The sequence below is a fragment of the Lemur catta genome, chromosome 2 (genome assembly GCF_020740605.2).
Source record: "Lemur catta isolate mLemCat1 chromosome 2, mLemCat1.pri, whole genome shotgun sequence".
In the NCBI taxonomy this organism is placed as follows: Eukaryota; Metazoa; Chordata; class Mammalia; order Primates; family Lemuridae; genus Lemur; species Lemur catta.
In genome coordinates, this window is record NC_059129.1 from 1,503,031 (window position 1) to 1,518,958 (window position 15,928).

The 15,928-nt window shown below is 59.1% G+C and overlaps 2 protein-coding genes and 1 long non-coding RNA gene across 3 annotated transcripts; 1 reads left to right on the top strand and 2 right to left on the bottom strand.

Annotated features, from left to right (window-relative positions):
* Window positions 1–121: 121 nt before the first annotated feature.
* LOC123631470 lies at window positions 122–2,505 on the top strand. Its single transcript, XR_006733166.1, has 3 exons — window positions 122–489; window positions 830–1,092; window positions 1,943–2,505. It is a non-coding gene; the product is annotated as an uncharacterized LOC123631470 (long non-coding RNA).
* Window positions 2,506–2,655: 150 nt separating this feature from the next.
* MSRB1 (methionine sulfoxide reductase B1) lies at window positions 2,656–6,902 on the bottom strand. Its single transcript, XM_045541135.1, has 4 exons — window positions 6,722–6,902; window positions 5,006–5,154; window positions 4,539–4,653; window positions 2,656–3,503 (listed from the first exon to the last, which is right to left on the bottom strand). Exons 1-4 carry the CDS (start codon window positions 6,774–6,776, stop codon window positions 3,472–3,474), a joined length of 351 nt encoding a protein of 116 aa, XP_045397091.1. The 5' UTR covers window positions 6,777–6,902; the 3' UTR covers window positions 2,656–3,471.
* A 434-nt stretch (window positions 6,903–7,336) lies between these two features.
* RPL3L (ribosomal protein L3 like) lies at window positions 7,337–14,181 on the bottom strand. Its single transcript, XM_045541134.1, has 10 exons — window positions 14,039–14,181; window positions 13,351–13,543; window positions 11,995–12,163; window positions 10,707–10,842; window positions 9,199–9,385; window positions 8,943–9,103; window positions 8,657–8,758; window positions 7,990–8,085; window positions 7,668–7,787; window positions 7,337–7,468 (listed from the first exon to the last, which is right to left on the bottom strand). Exons 1-10 carry the CDS (start codon window positions 14,177–14,179, stop codon window positions 7,412–7,414), a joined length of 1,362 nt encoding a protein of 453 aa, XP_045397090.1. The 5' UTR covers window positions 14,180–14,181; the 3' UTR covers window positions 7,337–7,411.
* Window positions 14,182–15,928: the final 1,747 nt, after the last annotated feature.

Genomic DNA, 15,928 nt, shown 5'->3' on the forward strand with positions numbered 1-15,928 from the left:
CCAGACCACCTGCCCCTCACCCGGGCGGATGTGCCCTGCCGTGCCCAGGCCTGCCAGCTGCTGTGGCCGTTCCCAGACCACCCAGAGCCGGCTGCCCCTGAACCGGCACTTGGCTAGCAAGCAGGTGCCCTGTGGGCTCCACCTGGCAATAAAAAGGGGGGCACCACAGGGGAAGAAGGGGCCGACTGCTGGCTCCAGTCAGACCAGAGACCCCTAGCCTGGGGTGGGGAGGGGGCCTCGCTGGCAGAGTCCGGTCACCGAGGGGTGAGCAGGCTGAACGGGCTGGCAGCGCGAGCTGGCCTCTCCCTCCCCCACCTGCCCTGCACCTGCAGGCTCTGCCCTGCCAGGCAGGACTGCAGCCTCCGCTGAGCATGTCTGTTCCAGTCATACCTTCCAGAACCGGCAAAACCACAGATGGGCCCACAGGGATCAGACCTGAGCTAACGCTCCCTGGGTCACCTGGCCTCCACAAGCCCCGGCTCGGACACGGTGAGGTTTATCTCCTGGAATTCTCGTCAGTTCAGAGCCAGCACCCAGCAGTCCCCAAAGGGTCTTTTCTCCAATTCGTAGTTACCCTGGGGAAAGGCCATCTAGGTCCCTTTGGAGAAGGCTGGAAAAAGACTAAGAGGATAAATTTGGGGGCCCTTCCTCAAGGGGACTTGCCCCTTCATTCAGGGGCTTCTGGGTCTATAACCTGGCTCTAGTCTGGGAGTTGATTGAGGGCCACGATTCTGGGTTTTTATGTCAGACTTTTGTTCACGTGACCTAGAACTCGTCTACTCATACACATCAAGCAAGAATTCAATAGACTCATCTATTTCACTTCCAGGAACTCCCTGACTGTTCGGTGTGGCAGACAATGGCAGTTGCTGCTTTGACCCTGCTGTCCATCATAGCGGCCACACCCACCTTGTTTGGGGGGTTGACACATGTGGCCCGTGCCCCCCTGGGATCCGACTGCTCTGCTGCACTTAGGTTTCCTACCTCAGTGGCCGGTGTGACGTCTGACCTGCAAGAGAGAAGCGATCACAGAGCGCTTGGAGGAGGCTGGAGCTCCCCTCACAGATTCATTTCTCACGGGCATGGCAGAAGGTGGGTCCCCTGGACCCTCCCATGGCAGGGGAACTCACCCCGATCTCCCTAAGCCTTTGAATCCTGTCCGCTACAGTGCACCAAGGTGGGTCTGGCGTTTTACCACTTTGCGTAAGTCACTTTTGGCCCACGTTTCAGCCCCCCAACTACCAACCAGCCAGGGCCCTTTGTAACCCCAAGAGCAGCAACATTCAGCCCAGAATCTCTGCTTGGTGGGCCCCTATCAGTAAATGCAGCTAATCCACTTTATGTTCCTTCCCCGTCATCCCTGCCGTAGGGTGTCCCGGTTCTTTCCCGCTTTTCTTCTGGGTCCTGACCCAAAATTAGAGTGCCTTGACATTTTATGACCCAGCTGCAGTTTTGGGGGCCTTGAACATTCCCAGGCACTGATAAAGGTATCTAGGTTGTTGCCCAAAGGACTGAAAGAAACTCGACCTAGCCCTGAGCCAGATTCCTCAAACCCTCATATACACCCATGCCCTGACCCCTGGCTGTGGACTCCCCTAGGTAGGACACCCCTGTTCTCTTGTCGGGGCAAGGTGGGCTGCCACCCTCTGTGAGCAAGTTCCCCTAATGCTTCAGACTGAGCACCCGGCATTCAATGCTGCTTTCTTTGGGTCTCAGCCAGACCCATTTCAGGATGGTTTGGGGCACTCCCTTGTGGGAACTCCCCTGGTACAACTTTTGGGGTGATCCCAGCCATGGGCTCAGAATGACGAAACACCCACCCCTAATATCCATCCCCATGCTCTTCTCCAGATTTCTGTCAATATAAATTGGGGCAATCGCATAATTCTTTTGGAGTATAGAGCATCTCCTTGTGGGTCACACCTTGTACCTCCCCCTTCAGGGCCCAGGCCAGGCCAGGTTTGCTGAGGGCTCAAGGCTTTTGTACGCACTATGCCCACTGCCTGGGAGCTGCTCTCCTCGGTTCTCACCTGTCACTGCTGAGCTGAGACAACCCTCCTCGGAGTCCTCCTCCCTGACCCATGGAGCCAAAAGGGCAGCCCTCCAACCCCCCACACCTCCACATTCTGGCATCACTACTCTTCAGTTGCTCCCGGCCCTATGAGGACCTGACATTAACTAACTGCCACGTGCCTCCCCAGCCACACCACATGTCCTGGCGGCCGGGACCCCATCTTGCTCACAGCCAAATCCCCAGCACCGAGGCTGGAACTGGGGACACAGCAGATGCTCAACAAATATTTCTAAACTGTGCAAAGAGCCACCAGTCATGTCCTGGCATAAAGACAGCAGGCCCGGCTGAGCACAGTGGCGCACACCTGTAACCCCAGCACTTTGGGAAGCTGAGGTGGGCGCTTGAGGCCAACCTGAGTAACATAGCGAGACCCCCGTCTCTATGAAAATTTTTTTTTTAATTCGCCGGGTGTGGTGCCATGCGCCTGTGGTCCCAGCTACTCAGGAGGCTGTGGCAGATGGTCACTTGAGCCCAGGAGTTGGAGGCTGCAGTGAACTAAGATGAGGATACTGCACTCTAGCCTGGTAGACAGAGCAAGACCTTGTCTCAAAAAATAAAACAAAACAAAAAAGACAGCAGGCTTGGGTTTCATTTGTTTATTGATTTCCACCTGATTACTCCAGAAAATATTCAAGATGGTTGTGGGGATGTCAGCATCACCCATCTCCCACGTGGCAAGAACTCTGAGCACGTACAGTAAGGCACGGTCCCCGTCTCTGCCAGGGTGTAAACTCCAGGGCCCCAACGCTGTGCTGGTTACAGTGATGGAGCAACAGCCACTTTCCTAAGCCCGAGTGAAGCAAACTACATCCGCACAGATTGTGAAACGGCATTCAGGCTTCTTCCTTCACGGACGAGAAACCAAGGGTGTGTCCCACCGGCCTGCTCCCCCAGCAGGTCATGGACATCACCACTCTGGCTGGCCTGGAAGGGTTTAGCCAGAGGGGATCATGAAGTGACCGGGGCTGGAGCAGCTGGCCAGGGCAGCTTCTGTTTGCATTCTGTAGCCTAGCACAGCCGGGGTATGTGGGTATAAGCTTTGGTGAGGACCAGAGCTTTGGAACTGGGCCCCATGGGGTGAGTCCAGACAGACAGGGAGTGGGCAGTGGGCCAAGAAGAGAAGGCGACGGCATGACGTCAAAGATGAGCTGCACCCAGAGCCCACCTCCTTGGAGACTCCTTGAGCGAGCGGGAGGCCAAGACAGCTGGCCGGTCCTGGCAGGGGGTATGAACTACCAGCAAAGGAGATCCTGTTCAGAACCAAGGCTTGGGAGCCTTCCGGAGGTTTCAGCCACCCCCACCGGGTTCCCTGTCTGAATGTCTGGGGTTCCAATTCCAAGGTAGGATGGCCAGAATGTGGCCATGGTGTCGGGTCCACATGGAGTGTGGGCTGCTGCCTAGTGTCCCTGGCAGGCAGAAGATTCTTTGCCTGAAAGAAAGGAGGGTTGGGAGAGAAGAGGAAGTCACTGTGAAGTCATGCTTCAGACACGTCCCCTGCGGGCCGGGAGAGGGAGGGACAAGATGCCCGGCTCATGGCAGTCCATTTGCTCTATTTCGTTCCCTGAGATCTACAGGAGAACCCAGAATCTCTTCTTTCTCCACACAGATGACGGACAAATAACAAAAGGACAAAATGTCACCGCGTGCTTGCCATGCGCCAGAGCCTACAGCCCGCTCACAGCCCCACAGCACAGCGATGGCTGTGAACACGTGCTGCTGACAAGCCATCGTACAAGGGTGAGGCTGGGATTAAGGAACCAGCCATGGGCCTGTGGATAGCAAGGGGGGACCTGGATTCAAACTACAGAGCACGGGGCGGAGTCCGGAGGGTGACTGGGTCTGCAGACAGACATGCGATGACACACGAGGATGTGCGTGAGGGTGAGGACAGTGGGCCAGAGGCTGCTCTGAGATGCAATGCACCCAGGTGACAACTCCCCAGACCCAGACTACGAACAGTGAGAACACCGGCAACAGCAGCACGGATTTACTGAGCTATTACCATGTGCCAGGCTCCAGGCGCACACTAACTGCACTTGTTCTTGATGGCCTGCGAAGGAGGCTCTGCCACGCACCACTCAGCAGAGGAGGAGCCAGGCTCAGCCAGACTGACAGGCAAGCCCATGGCTACAGCCAGGAGGAGACGCACACACCCCAGGTCCCCAGCCTCTGCCCACCCGCCTCTGACACTAGCCCCGGGGAAAGGCCAGGCCTCTGGAGAAAACCCTCTGCCACGTTCTCCCTCAGATGCCTCTTTCGGGGCACCCATGATCAACAAGGCAGAGGAAGCAGAGCATCTGCCCTCTTGTCCCTTTGGGGGTGGCGCTGGGCAGTTAGTTCCTGGGCAGCATGTTCTGGTGCCCCCTGTACTTTGTCATGACAAGTGGACGAGCACAGTGTGCTCCCCCGACCCAGACCCTGAGACCTACAACAGGCCCGTCCCAGCTGTGCGAGGCACGCTCACCTTTAGGGATGAACTTCAGCGAGCTGCTAAATATTCAGAATCGGGACTGCCCCTGCTTGGGGCCGTCATTCAGGAACTCGTGGCCCAACCCATTGCCACACCTGCCACAGGACACCTGGGAAGATCACAAAGCAGCCACTTGAGCTCTGGCCATGAAACAGCCGCAGCTATGGCCCTCGGTGCTACCAGCAGATGGTGTCTCTCCCTGCAAGCCCATCCCCCAAGCTAGCTGCCCACATGAGATCGACCTTCGTCCTGGGGCCAACCCAGAAAGGCTGTCCTGTTTCCCATGCTCCCCCAGGACACCAGGCTCTCCCGATAGTCTGGGCTGGCAGCCTCGGACTGAGTCCAGAGGCCTGGAAGAGACAGACTCTAAGGCCCTGGAGCTGTGGGGTGAGCAGAGCTGGGAAGGTGGGACTGGCTCTCTGGGCCTCCCTGCCTCCCCAGCCCCTGCCCCTGTCACCTACCTTCAGGGCTCCAGGTCGGTTGCACTCTGGACGCTTGGCCACGCTATCAGCGTGGATGGTCTCGGTGAATGCCGGCCATGGGGACGAGTGTGCGTACTTTGAACGGCTGGAGAACAGCTCGTAGCCACACTTGGCACACACGTAGATACCTGGGGCAGAGGAAAGGCAAAGGCAGAGATGTTGGCTCCAGCCTCTTGAGGGCGAGCTCCCAAATCCTGGGACACAAGCTGAGGCAGCCCTGCCCTACTCTGGGGGTGGGCTGCACTCCCTCCCCACGCGCCCGCCACTCACAGGCCTCAGCTTGGCTCTGTGGGGAAGACATAGCACTGAGCTCACACTTAGTGGCTGTGCCAGAGACCAGGAGAGTCGCTTCTCACACTTGTCTCCTCGCTCTCCTCAGTAGCCCTGTGACGTGGAATCTTTCACCTGTTCCACCCACAGGGAGGCGTAGTGATATGCAGATGCTGCAGGAACCTGGGAGTGTGATGAGGACACTCACTCCCACCCCATCCCCTGGGGACCCACATGGCAGGGCCCGGACCAACACGACCACCTGGCCCTTCCCTTCTCAAGTGGCCATCCCTGCTCCCCAGCAAAGCCCTGAGCTGGACACCCAGCCACTGGCCTGCTCTCCAGGCAGGAAGAGATGGTCCCAGAGAAAAGGCCTCCAGGCCAAACAGGGAGCCCAGGAAGACAGAGGGCTGGGAAAGAGGATCCCGAAAATGTCTCTTTGGGGTGGAGGAGGCAGGGAACGTTGCAAAACTGACTTGCAGAACTATCTGAAGGACTAAAACAAGTAACCTCCAGGGCACTGAATCGCCGGGGGACAGCCTCCCTGAGTCTGTGAACTAATCGGCCTTTACCAGGAACTGGAGAAGCAAGCAATGAGGAACTAGAATCCGCAACGGGAGTGGAGATTCTGGCTTGAGGGAGCAGCCTGAGGACAGCTGGCCTCCCACAGCCAGAGGGTCTCCGGGGAGGGCTGTGCTGGGTGGTCCTGTGTCACAGCCCAGCCCCCTAGAGGGCTGACACCAGTGGATTCCACCCCAGGGAGGCCAATGCTCTAGTCTTGCCTGTGGCTGTGTTTTTACCAAATTAGTCCACTACCAGGCCAGCCCCAGCCCCCAAGGGGACTCACGGGGCCAGTGCTGAGGGCTGGACATGGCCCAAACCACCAGTCTGTCTAGCCAGACTTCACTAGCCAAAGTTCACCGGCCCTGGGCAGGAGGGGAAGCACCTGGAGGGCACATCCGATCAGAACGGGACGTTCTGTGCTTACTGACCCATCCCGCGGATCCCAAAAAATGGGGGAACAGGAAAGGCTAGGGGGATGCCCCGGGTAAGGACAGCCCAGTCACAGGACTTCCCCTGGACAAGACCTTCCATCGCGACCCTGCGAAGGCCCGACCCTTACCCGGATGCCCCCACCAGCGTCACCACGTCCATGTACCTGGCCCCCCGGGGTCGCCCCAGAAACGGCCTCGTTGACACTCGAGACCTGTCCTCCTCTGGGTCGGCGACCCCTCCCTCTAACGCCCCCTCTCCTTGGGCACCCTGCTTTGCCCGCCTCGCAGACTCCGCCCGCCTCCGCCATCCGCTTGACCCGCGGCCGCTTCTCTCCGGCGGCCACACGCCCCATTCCCCGTCTCGGGGCTCCATTTCCGCGGAGGGCAAGCAAGCCCGCCGACGCGCGCCCCAGCCGACCGCGGCACGAACCCGGCTCAAAGTGGTTCTGGAAAATCTCGCCCCCGAAGAAGCTGCAGAACGACATGGCGCCACTGGGACCGCCGCGCACTCGCCGTCTCCGACGGACCGAGGCCGCCGACCGTTGGACCGTCGCTCCGGAGGACCGATCCCCCGGCCCCCCGCCCCGCAACCCGGCGCGAGCTCCGGCCTCCGCCTCCGGGAGGCCCCGCCCCCCGAGAAGGGCCACTCCCGGGCCGCTTCCCCGAGGCCCCGCCCACCGGGGGGGGCGAACCCTAGCCCCTTTCCCGCAGGCCCCGCCCATCGCTGACGTACTTCCAAGGCGACTCCCGGGCCGCTTCCCCGAGGCCCCGCCCCTCCGGGGCGGACCCTAGCCCGTCTTTCCTGCAGGCCCCGCCCATCGCTGACGTGCTTCCAAGGCGACTCCCGGGCTGCTTCACCGAGGCCCCGCCCCCTGCCGGCCGGCAGCCCCGCCCCCCGAGCGCCCGGCTGGGACGCCACCAGGCGGCAGGCGGGCGGAAGGCGCACGTGGGGCCTGCCCAGGTTGGGGGTGGCGCGCCACCCGCAGAGCTGCGTCCCCCCGGACTCTCGTCCTGTCCGCGCCCCGACCCTCTGAGACAGCGCGGGAACAGGGGCCTCCGGCCTTTATTGGACAGAAGGGCAGGCGGGGCGCCGCTGCAGGGACCACCCATCCCGCGCAGCCTAGGAGTCTCCTGAGCTCTCCGGCTTTTCCTTCTCGAGATGCTTCTTCTGCGGGCCCTGGTTGGGGGACGCGGGAGGAGGGTTAGTGACAAGAGTGTGGCCAGGAACGCCGCCCCTAGCCAGCCTGCAGAGTCCCCCGGGGCCTTCTCTCCCAGCGGGATCAGTGCCCGGGCCCCCCACTGCCCACTCTCTGCTCCTCCGCCCTACTCTGGGGCAGGCTGGGGTGAGTCTATGCCCAGAGAACAAGGGGGCTCACCATGAAGACCCTCTTCTCCTGGGCTGTCTGGAAGCGGCCATGGCCGAACTTGGAGGTGGTGTCGATGAACTTGAGCTCAATATTCTCCAGGGCCTGGCGGCTGTGGTGCACCCGGAGGGACTGGGGATCCGTGGGAGAGGCCGGCATCAGGCGGAGCTCACCCCACCCCCTCCCGTCACTGCAGTCCGCACCGAGGTCTTGCTCACCCAGTTCCTGCCAGACCCCTCCCTTTCTGCTCCCACCACCCGGCACCCTCCAACCCCCCTGAGCAGGCTGGAGGGCAGGACAGGCTGGCCCCAGCAGCCCACCACTCCGTGCTGACCTTTCTTAGCGTAATGACCCGCTTCTTGGTACCTGCGATGCAACCCTTTAGCATGACGAAGTCGTTGTTGACTTCCCCATAGTGGGGGAAGCCTCCCTGCAGAGGAGACAGGTGAGGGGCCAGGCCCAGGAAAGGGTTGTCCAGTTAGGAGGTGGCTGGGAGCCCCAGGGAAAATTCCCCACGCGGGGCTGCGAGTGGAAGGAGCCCCACGCCCAGCCCCAGGTGTGGAGGTGACACCCTCATGATCCACACTAACGAGGGCAGCATGTGAGTCACATGCTAGGTCCTGTTCCTACATTATCTCATTTAACAACCTGCATTTTTGTTGGGGAGGAAACTAAGGCTCAGAGAGGTGGGGTCACCTGCTCCAGGCTCTGTAGCTGCTACGTGCTGGAGCTGAGGCTTGACCCCAGGTGGCCTGACTCCCAGGCCAGAGCAGCAGCTGCTGCCCTCCACACCCTGGAACAGCAGCTGGTTGTAAACTGCCTCCAGGGGAGGCTTGGAAGATTCCAGAAACAGCAGGGATTTGGTCCACCTAGGTGGCTGCAGCCAAATGTTTGGGACACAGATTTCGAGCTCTTGGTCAGGGCAGCACCCAGCTGGGGCTTGGGCCTGCCCTGCACACACGTGCCAGGCCCCCTTGGCCAGGCTGGCTGTCCACCCTCACCAGCGGTGTAATGGACTTGTCGGTCACGTCATAGCTGGTGGACGCGTTGTTTCTGACCACCTTCCCGTCCTCCATGTGCAGCCCCCGGCCAATGCGGTAGATCTGTCGGGAAAAGAGGGGGCCAGAGGTGGCTTCTGGAGCCAGCCGCATGTCCAGGCCCGTCAGCACATGTGCTCACTGGTGGGGGCATTTTGTGACCCAGGCAGTGTCTGGGTCACGCACCCCACCCACTGGGGTATGATCACACAGCGACACCCCCCTCCCTCACCCTGGGCTGTGGACGCACCTTCTTGTTGAGCTCAGTGCGGTGGTGGTAGCCCTTCTGCCCAGCCCGGGCAATGGAGCAGCCCACGCGGGCAGGGTGCCAGGCGCCGATGCAAGCCACCTTACGCAGCCCCTTGTGGGTCTTCCGAGGCAGCTTCTTGGTATGCCAGCGGCTTGTGACCCCTGCAAGTGGGAGGGGCCGGTGGCTGAGTGGCCAGTCTGGTCCCCACTGCCTCCAAGTAGCCCACCTTGGAGCCACCATCCACACTGACCCCTACCTTTGACACCCCGGCCCTTGGTGACAGCAATGACATCAATGACCTCACTCTGGCTGAACACACTGTGCACTGGCACCTGCTTCTCCAGCCGGGCCTGGGCCCAGGCCACCTTCTCTGCCACCGTGCCACCATTCAGCTGGATCTCCATGATGTGGGCCTTCTTCTGCCGGAAGGGTAGAAGCTTCATCTGCAGGACACGGCACAGTGGTCAGTTCCCAAAGGGTCACTCCCAGCCAGTGACCCTCCAAATCTTTCATGCATGCATTCATTCACGGATGTTCCCGTGAGCCAGCTGTGTGCTGCGTGCTGTGCCAGGGACTGTGGACACAGCGCGGAACGACGCCGACGAGGTCCATCACCTGAGGGAGTCACTGTCTAGCTGGGGGACAGATGGAAGCCAAGTAAACTCCCAGAGAGGACTAAGTTCTCTGATGGAAGGTTGGCGAGGGGCATTTCGGATACAGTGGTCCGCTCAAGGAGGGCCTCTCTGAGGAGGGGACACCAATAACAGGGAGGAACCACCAGGCGAGGATCTGAGATCCTTTTGGGTAGTGGGACAGCATGTGCAAAGGGCCGGTGGCAGGGAAGATCGTGGCGAGTTGATGGGATGGCAGGGGGACCAATGAGGCTAGATGGTAGTGAGCAAGGAGGGTAGGCAGGCCGGCAGGTCCTGTGGGAACAGCTCGAGCTTTCTTCTAGGTGCGGGGTGTGATACGACCTGATTTTTATTTTAAACATTTCTGGCTGAAGCTGCGTGCGGCTCAGGCTATGGCAATAAACAGGTGGAAACAGACCAGCTAGCTCCCGTAATAATGCTCAATGAGTATTTATGGAGCACCTACTGCATACCAGGCTCTTGGTGGGTGCTGGGGGCCCAGCAGTGAACAAGGCAGCTGTGGTCCCTCCCCCTGCCTCTGCTCTGGGGAGCTCAGGTCTCTTGAGGTAAGTGGACATTCGCCAATGACTCGCTCAACCATGGACTGCCGGTGTGAGAGTGGTGGCCAGTGTGTACGCAGGGCATGTGGGAGACTCTGGGCAGGGGGAGGTCACTGCTCCGGGGGCCTAAGGAAGCCTTCCCCGAGGACAAGATCCCAAGGAGTGTTCCAGAATAAGTCAGAGGGTGTTAGTCACCTGTTAGCCCGCATCAAGCCAGACCCGAGACACGAACACTGATTTACACGTACGTTTGTGCCGGAACCCAAAGGGAGGTGGCTGGCCCTCCACACTGGACGTTTGGTGGGAGACCCAGGCCCTACAGAGCATTTCGGGGCCTCAGTTGCCCACTGGGCATGGCTGATGCCCCACGGCCCCTTGGAATACACCAACACTCGACATCTCATCCTGGGGCTGCGTGTGGCCAGCACAGCCGCCAGCCAGCCAGCCCTTTGGGGCTGTGCCCACGGCTCATGGTATTTTTAGGCTGACATTTGCCAGGGCTCCTGGAAACCGGGGTGGGGGAGGGTGGGCCCAGGAGATGGACTGGCTGACAGCAGGGGGTGGGGGCTGACCTGGGTGTGGACAATGACCCGAATGACCTTGCAATATTTCTTCATGGCGGCAAAGTCTTTCTGGAGCTGCTTCTTGCCGCTGGCGTCCCGCCATCTCTTGCAGGCCTTGGTGAAGGCTTTCTTCTTGCTCTTGTGCCTGACCGACACACAGGAGGGTGCTCGGGGACCCCAGCGGGGGCAGCTGCCCAGGCCCGTCCTCCCCCTCCCTACCCGCAGCCCTCCAAGCAGGGGTCCCGCTGCTGGGACCTCTGCTGAGGCCCCTGGGCTGTTGTGGTCACCAGCTCTGAACATAGACCATCTCTCCCTCTCTGGGCCTCAGTTTCCTCCTCTGTAAAGTGGGAGGCCCAAGAGTGAGTGGCAGACGTGAGAAGCTGCCAGAGGGGGGTTGATGGTCAGCCCTGCGGGCCAGGCTCCTGGAGGCTGCCCCTGCTGCCACACTGCTCAGACCGCTGATGGCCAGGCACCAGGCCTTAGGTTTGGGACACATCATTTCTAACCCTCACCGGAGCTCTGGGAGGTGGAAATTATCATCCCATCCTACAGGTGAAGAACCAAGCTGCACAGCAGTGAAAGCCCCTGGGTGAGGGCAGACTGACAACAGGGACAGCACAGTCCAGGACAGCCGGCAGGTACTGACTGCTTCCTCTGTGCTGAGCACACGGCAGGCTTCACTCAGCCGGTCCTCACAGCAGCCGCCAAAGCGCCGGGATCACTCCTAGCCCCACTTCACAGCAGAGAGACTCAAGAGGTCAGCTGACTTGCCTGTGGTCACGGTCTCTTCTGACCCTGGGGCGCAAGCTTGTCACCACCCACAGAGGGTCAGGACTGGGCTGTTCCTCTGCCTCCGTGAGGGGACTGTCTATGAGTTTCCCCAGACAGGTAGCCCTTCCTTTTCAGGACTTGGGGCCAGGGAAGATTTAAGGCCTGAGAATATCTTTCTGTCTATGTACAAGAGCTTTTCCGTTGGCTGTTTCCCTTTTCACCCTGGCTGCTAGGAAGCTCACAGCCAACTCTAACATTCCATCAAATTAGCCCTTTAATTAACCCTAAGGATTAGAACATCTGCTTCCTTTTTCTCCTCAATCCTGATTTCCTCTCCAGCCCTCTGGTACTCAGCTATTATTGAGTTGAAGGCACCACACCCACACCACACTTTCCTATCTTCCACACACTGTTGACACCTCTCCACCTGTCCACCTGCCCCCATCATTTCAGCACAGAGCTGGGGCTTCAGGCCCTGTGGTCCCACCAGCCCTGGCACGGCCCACCCACGGGCAGCAGCGCTCACCAGTCTTTGTAGAAGCGGCGGCGGCACTCATCGCTGAGGTGCTCGGCAAAGATGGTCTTAAAGCTCCGCAGACCTCGAGGCGTGGCCACATAGCCCACCACGCCCACCACCACTAGGGGAGGTGTCTCCACAATCGTCACTGCCTCCACTTCCTCCCGCTTGGAAATTTCTAGATGAGATGCAGGGACAGGGTCCCCCTGAGTACCATCGGGAAGGGAGGGAAGAGCCAGCCACGCAGGGTGGGCCAGGCCAGCAGCCAGGCAGTGTCCTCAGAGCAGGGCTGGGCCTCCTTCACTGGACCCCAAATGAGCATTTGTTATTTTAATGTATTTTATGTGGATAAAATGTGTGCATAATATATAAATGGATTTTTGTAAGTTCTAGCAAGGCCTATGACTAGTCCAAAACCAGTTGTTTCATGGGTATCACTGCTTAGGCCGACATGAAGTGAAAGAAGTACATGTTCAAAAAATATATTAGGAGCGCGTGCAGTGGCTCCAGACTGTAATCCCTTTGGGAGGCTGAGGTGGGAGGATCACTTGAGCTCAGGAGTTCAAGACCAGCCTGGGCAACATAGCAAGACCCCCTCTGTACAAAAAATAGAAAAATTAGCCAGCCGTGGTGGCCCCAGCTACTCGGGAGGCTGAAGCAGGAGAATCACTTGAGTCCAGGAGTTTGCAGTAGCAGTGAGCTATGATGACACCACTGCACTCCACCTGGGGTCACAGAGTGAGACCCTGTCTCAAAAGAAAAAAAAAAAAAAGGACTTAATACACAAACACACACACACTTGAATGGATTTCTGAGAACTGGGGAAACCCGCAGGAAAGGGTAGGCTGTCCACATCAGCCTCCTGGTCGTGCCATGTTACTAGAATCTTTCGAGATGTTTCTATGGTGGGAACTGGGGGAGTCCATGGAATTGCTCTGTATCATTCCTTACAACGACATGTGAATCTACAATTAAAACAAAAACTCAACTCTCTATAAATATGTATACATGAAACACCAGGATACGAAATAGACCAGAAATGCCCAAAATCGCAGGCAGCCCGGCAGGTGGCTAGAGGCCAGGTGTGGGGCACCTGCCCTTGAATCGGCTCCTTCGCTCACTACCTGGTCCTGGGCCAGTCTCGTGACTGCTCTGAGCCTTGGTTTCCCCACTTGTCAGCAAGCGCAGTGACAGAACCGCACTAAAGGCCAGTGCGGATCCTGGCGCTGTGCTGGCTGTGATTCCTGTGGGCAGGGTCTCAGCCTTGCTGGGACTGTGGCCCCTCCTGGACCAGGACAGTGAATTCTGGCTCATGGCATTGGAAGTTTCCACCCCCCAGCAGGTGCCCCCGCTGCTGTGACTCACTGAGCCCCGGCCGGTGCACCTCACGCAGGGTGTGGGTCATGCCCGCCTTGTAGCCCAGGAAGGCCGTGAGGTGCACGGGCCGGCTGGGGTCATCCTGTGGCCACGTCTTCACCTTGCCCCGGTGCCGGCGGCTTCTCCTGTGGGGCAGGAAGCCCAGGTGACCATGCCGAGGGGCGGAAAACTTCCGGTGGGACTGGGGGGCAGGAAGGAGGGAGGTCAGAGGTGGGGTCTCCCTGGTGGTGGTGGCAGGATGCTCCCGGAACCCAGAGGCAAACAAGCGAGCTGGAGACCACAGACTGCGGCCGGGCGGTCCCCAGCACCTCCCCGTCTGCCTACAGGAGGGGAGCGGGGGGCTCACCGAGGGGCAGCACCTAGGGATGGGGCCTCCGCCGCCACAGGCTTCCTGCCCCAGTGGGCGCAGCCTGGCAGAGCCTAGGCGGGGCGGGCCCACGGGCAGAGGGCTCCATGGGCAGGTGGCCGCTGCCATGTGTCCATTTCCTTGCCCCTTCTACACCCACTGGCCCAGCTCTGGCCCCCTTGTTGCCCCTCCAACCTCCCACTCCCTCACAGGCCCAGGGACTGTCCCTGCTGGGGCAGAGTCCAGAAGCCCAGCTGCCCCCTCCCCAGGAAGACTGGCATGCCCCAGCTCCAGCCCCAGCCCACCCACCGCTGCCCTGGCCCCACTGACCATGGCAGCCGATCCCTGAAGGTCAGCAAGGGGCCTCCCCACCAGGCGCCAGAGGTGGAGTGGCAGGGCCAGGATGCACAGCAGCCAGTTCCCAGATTTAGCCCCTGGCAGGAGAGCGCGATCATCCCCCGAGGCCAGCATGGTCTCCAGTGCCAGGAGCAGCCCAGGCAGGGTGGCGTCAGGAGAGGCATCAGATGAGCAGCCTGGCATGGGGACACCTGGAGCCAGGGCTGCCACTCCTTTCCTCAATGGCCCTGAGACTGGGTCATGACCCTCCCAGGACAGGACCCACTTGGCCTGGTAGGGGCTGAGGGACCCTGTTTGGGGGCTTCTGAGAGCCTGAGTCCAGTTTCCTGACAACCAAACAGAGGGGTCCTGTCCTGAGGGCTATGAGACAGCTGGACAAACGGCAGGGGCAGGAGTGAGGAGGAGGAGGGCCAGGATCACCAAGATCACGATCCCCAGCTGGGGCCGGGCGCAGTGGCTGACGCCTGTAATCCTAGCACTCTGGGAGGCCAACGTGGGAGGATAGCTCGAGGTCAGGAGTTCGAGACCAGCCTGAGCAAAAGCGAGACCCCGTCTCTACTAAAAATAGAAAGAAATGATTTGGACAGCTAAAAATATATATAGAAAAAATTAGCCGGGCATGGTGGCACATGCCTGTAGTCCCAGCTACTCAGGAGGCTGAGGCAGAAGGATCACTTAAGCCCAGGAGTTTGAGGTTGCTGTGAGCTAGACTGACGCCACAGCACTCTAGCCAGGGCAAAAGAGCGAGACTCTGTCTCAAAAAAAAAAAAAAAGAAAAACAATTAGAAAAACAAAATCCCCAGCTGGGTACAGTGGCTCACGTCTGTAATCCTAGCCCTCTGGGAAGCTGAGGCGGGAGAATTGCTTGAGGCCAGGAGTACGAAGACCAGCCTGAGTAACATCAAGATCCCGTCTCTATAAAAAAATAGAAAAATTAGCTGGGCATTGTGGCACATGCCTGTAGTCCCAGCTACTTGGGAGGCTGAGGCAGGAGGATCCCTTGACCCAGCAGGAGTTTGAGGTTGTGGTGAGCTATGATCTCACCCCTGCACTGTCTCAAAAAAAAAAAAACCCTGTTTCAAAAAAAAAAACCACACACACACACAAAAACAAGCTCCCTAGCTCTAACAGCCTATGATCCATGAGAATTGGGTGCTTTTATGAATGTAAATCTTGAATTCAAGTTTTGAATAAAAAGGGAGTTGAAACCTCTTATTTGTTAATTCAAAGATTCTATGGTTATAAAGTTCTTTAGCTGTAGGATCAGAGTTTTACAGACCTAAGATGTCTCCAAGATCCATGGATTTTGCATTGCTAAATACTAAGATTCTATGCCACTAAAATGTTAAGATTCTTTGGGTCTGATGTCCTGTATTTCTAAGAGTTCACAATTTAAAGATCTGACGTTTGGGTGATTGTAGATTCTGAGAGTCCCCAGAGTTGGTGGTCCTGTGTCCCTGCTTCCTGCCCTAGACGGGCCCCCAAGCCCACCAACATCAGCCCGTCCATGAAGGGCCCTGGCAGAGAGAGTGGAGTCCAGAGAAGCCTGTAGGGACTGGGCAATCCCAGAAGGCTTCCTGGAGGAGTAGGGCGTGTGGTGTGTCCTGTTACTCGTTGGCTTACTTGCTGCGCGTGCCCTAGGAGCCTGCGCTCTCCGTAAGAGCCGGACTGTTAAATCTTGCTCCCTGCCCTAGCACGCAACGGGAATGGCATGAGCCGTTGCGTTATTCCTTCTGCCTCCTCGTCAACCTGCAGACACTCCCGCCGGGTCCCCAGCGCCCGCCCGCCGCCCGCGCGGAGCCCGGACTCGGGAGGAGGCGGACTGCGACGGCGCTGAGGCCCCACGTGGGGGCGCGCTGCGGC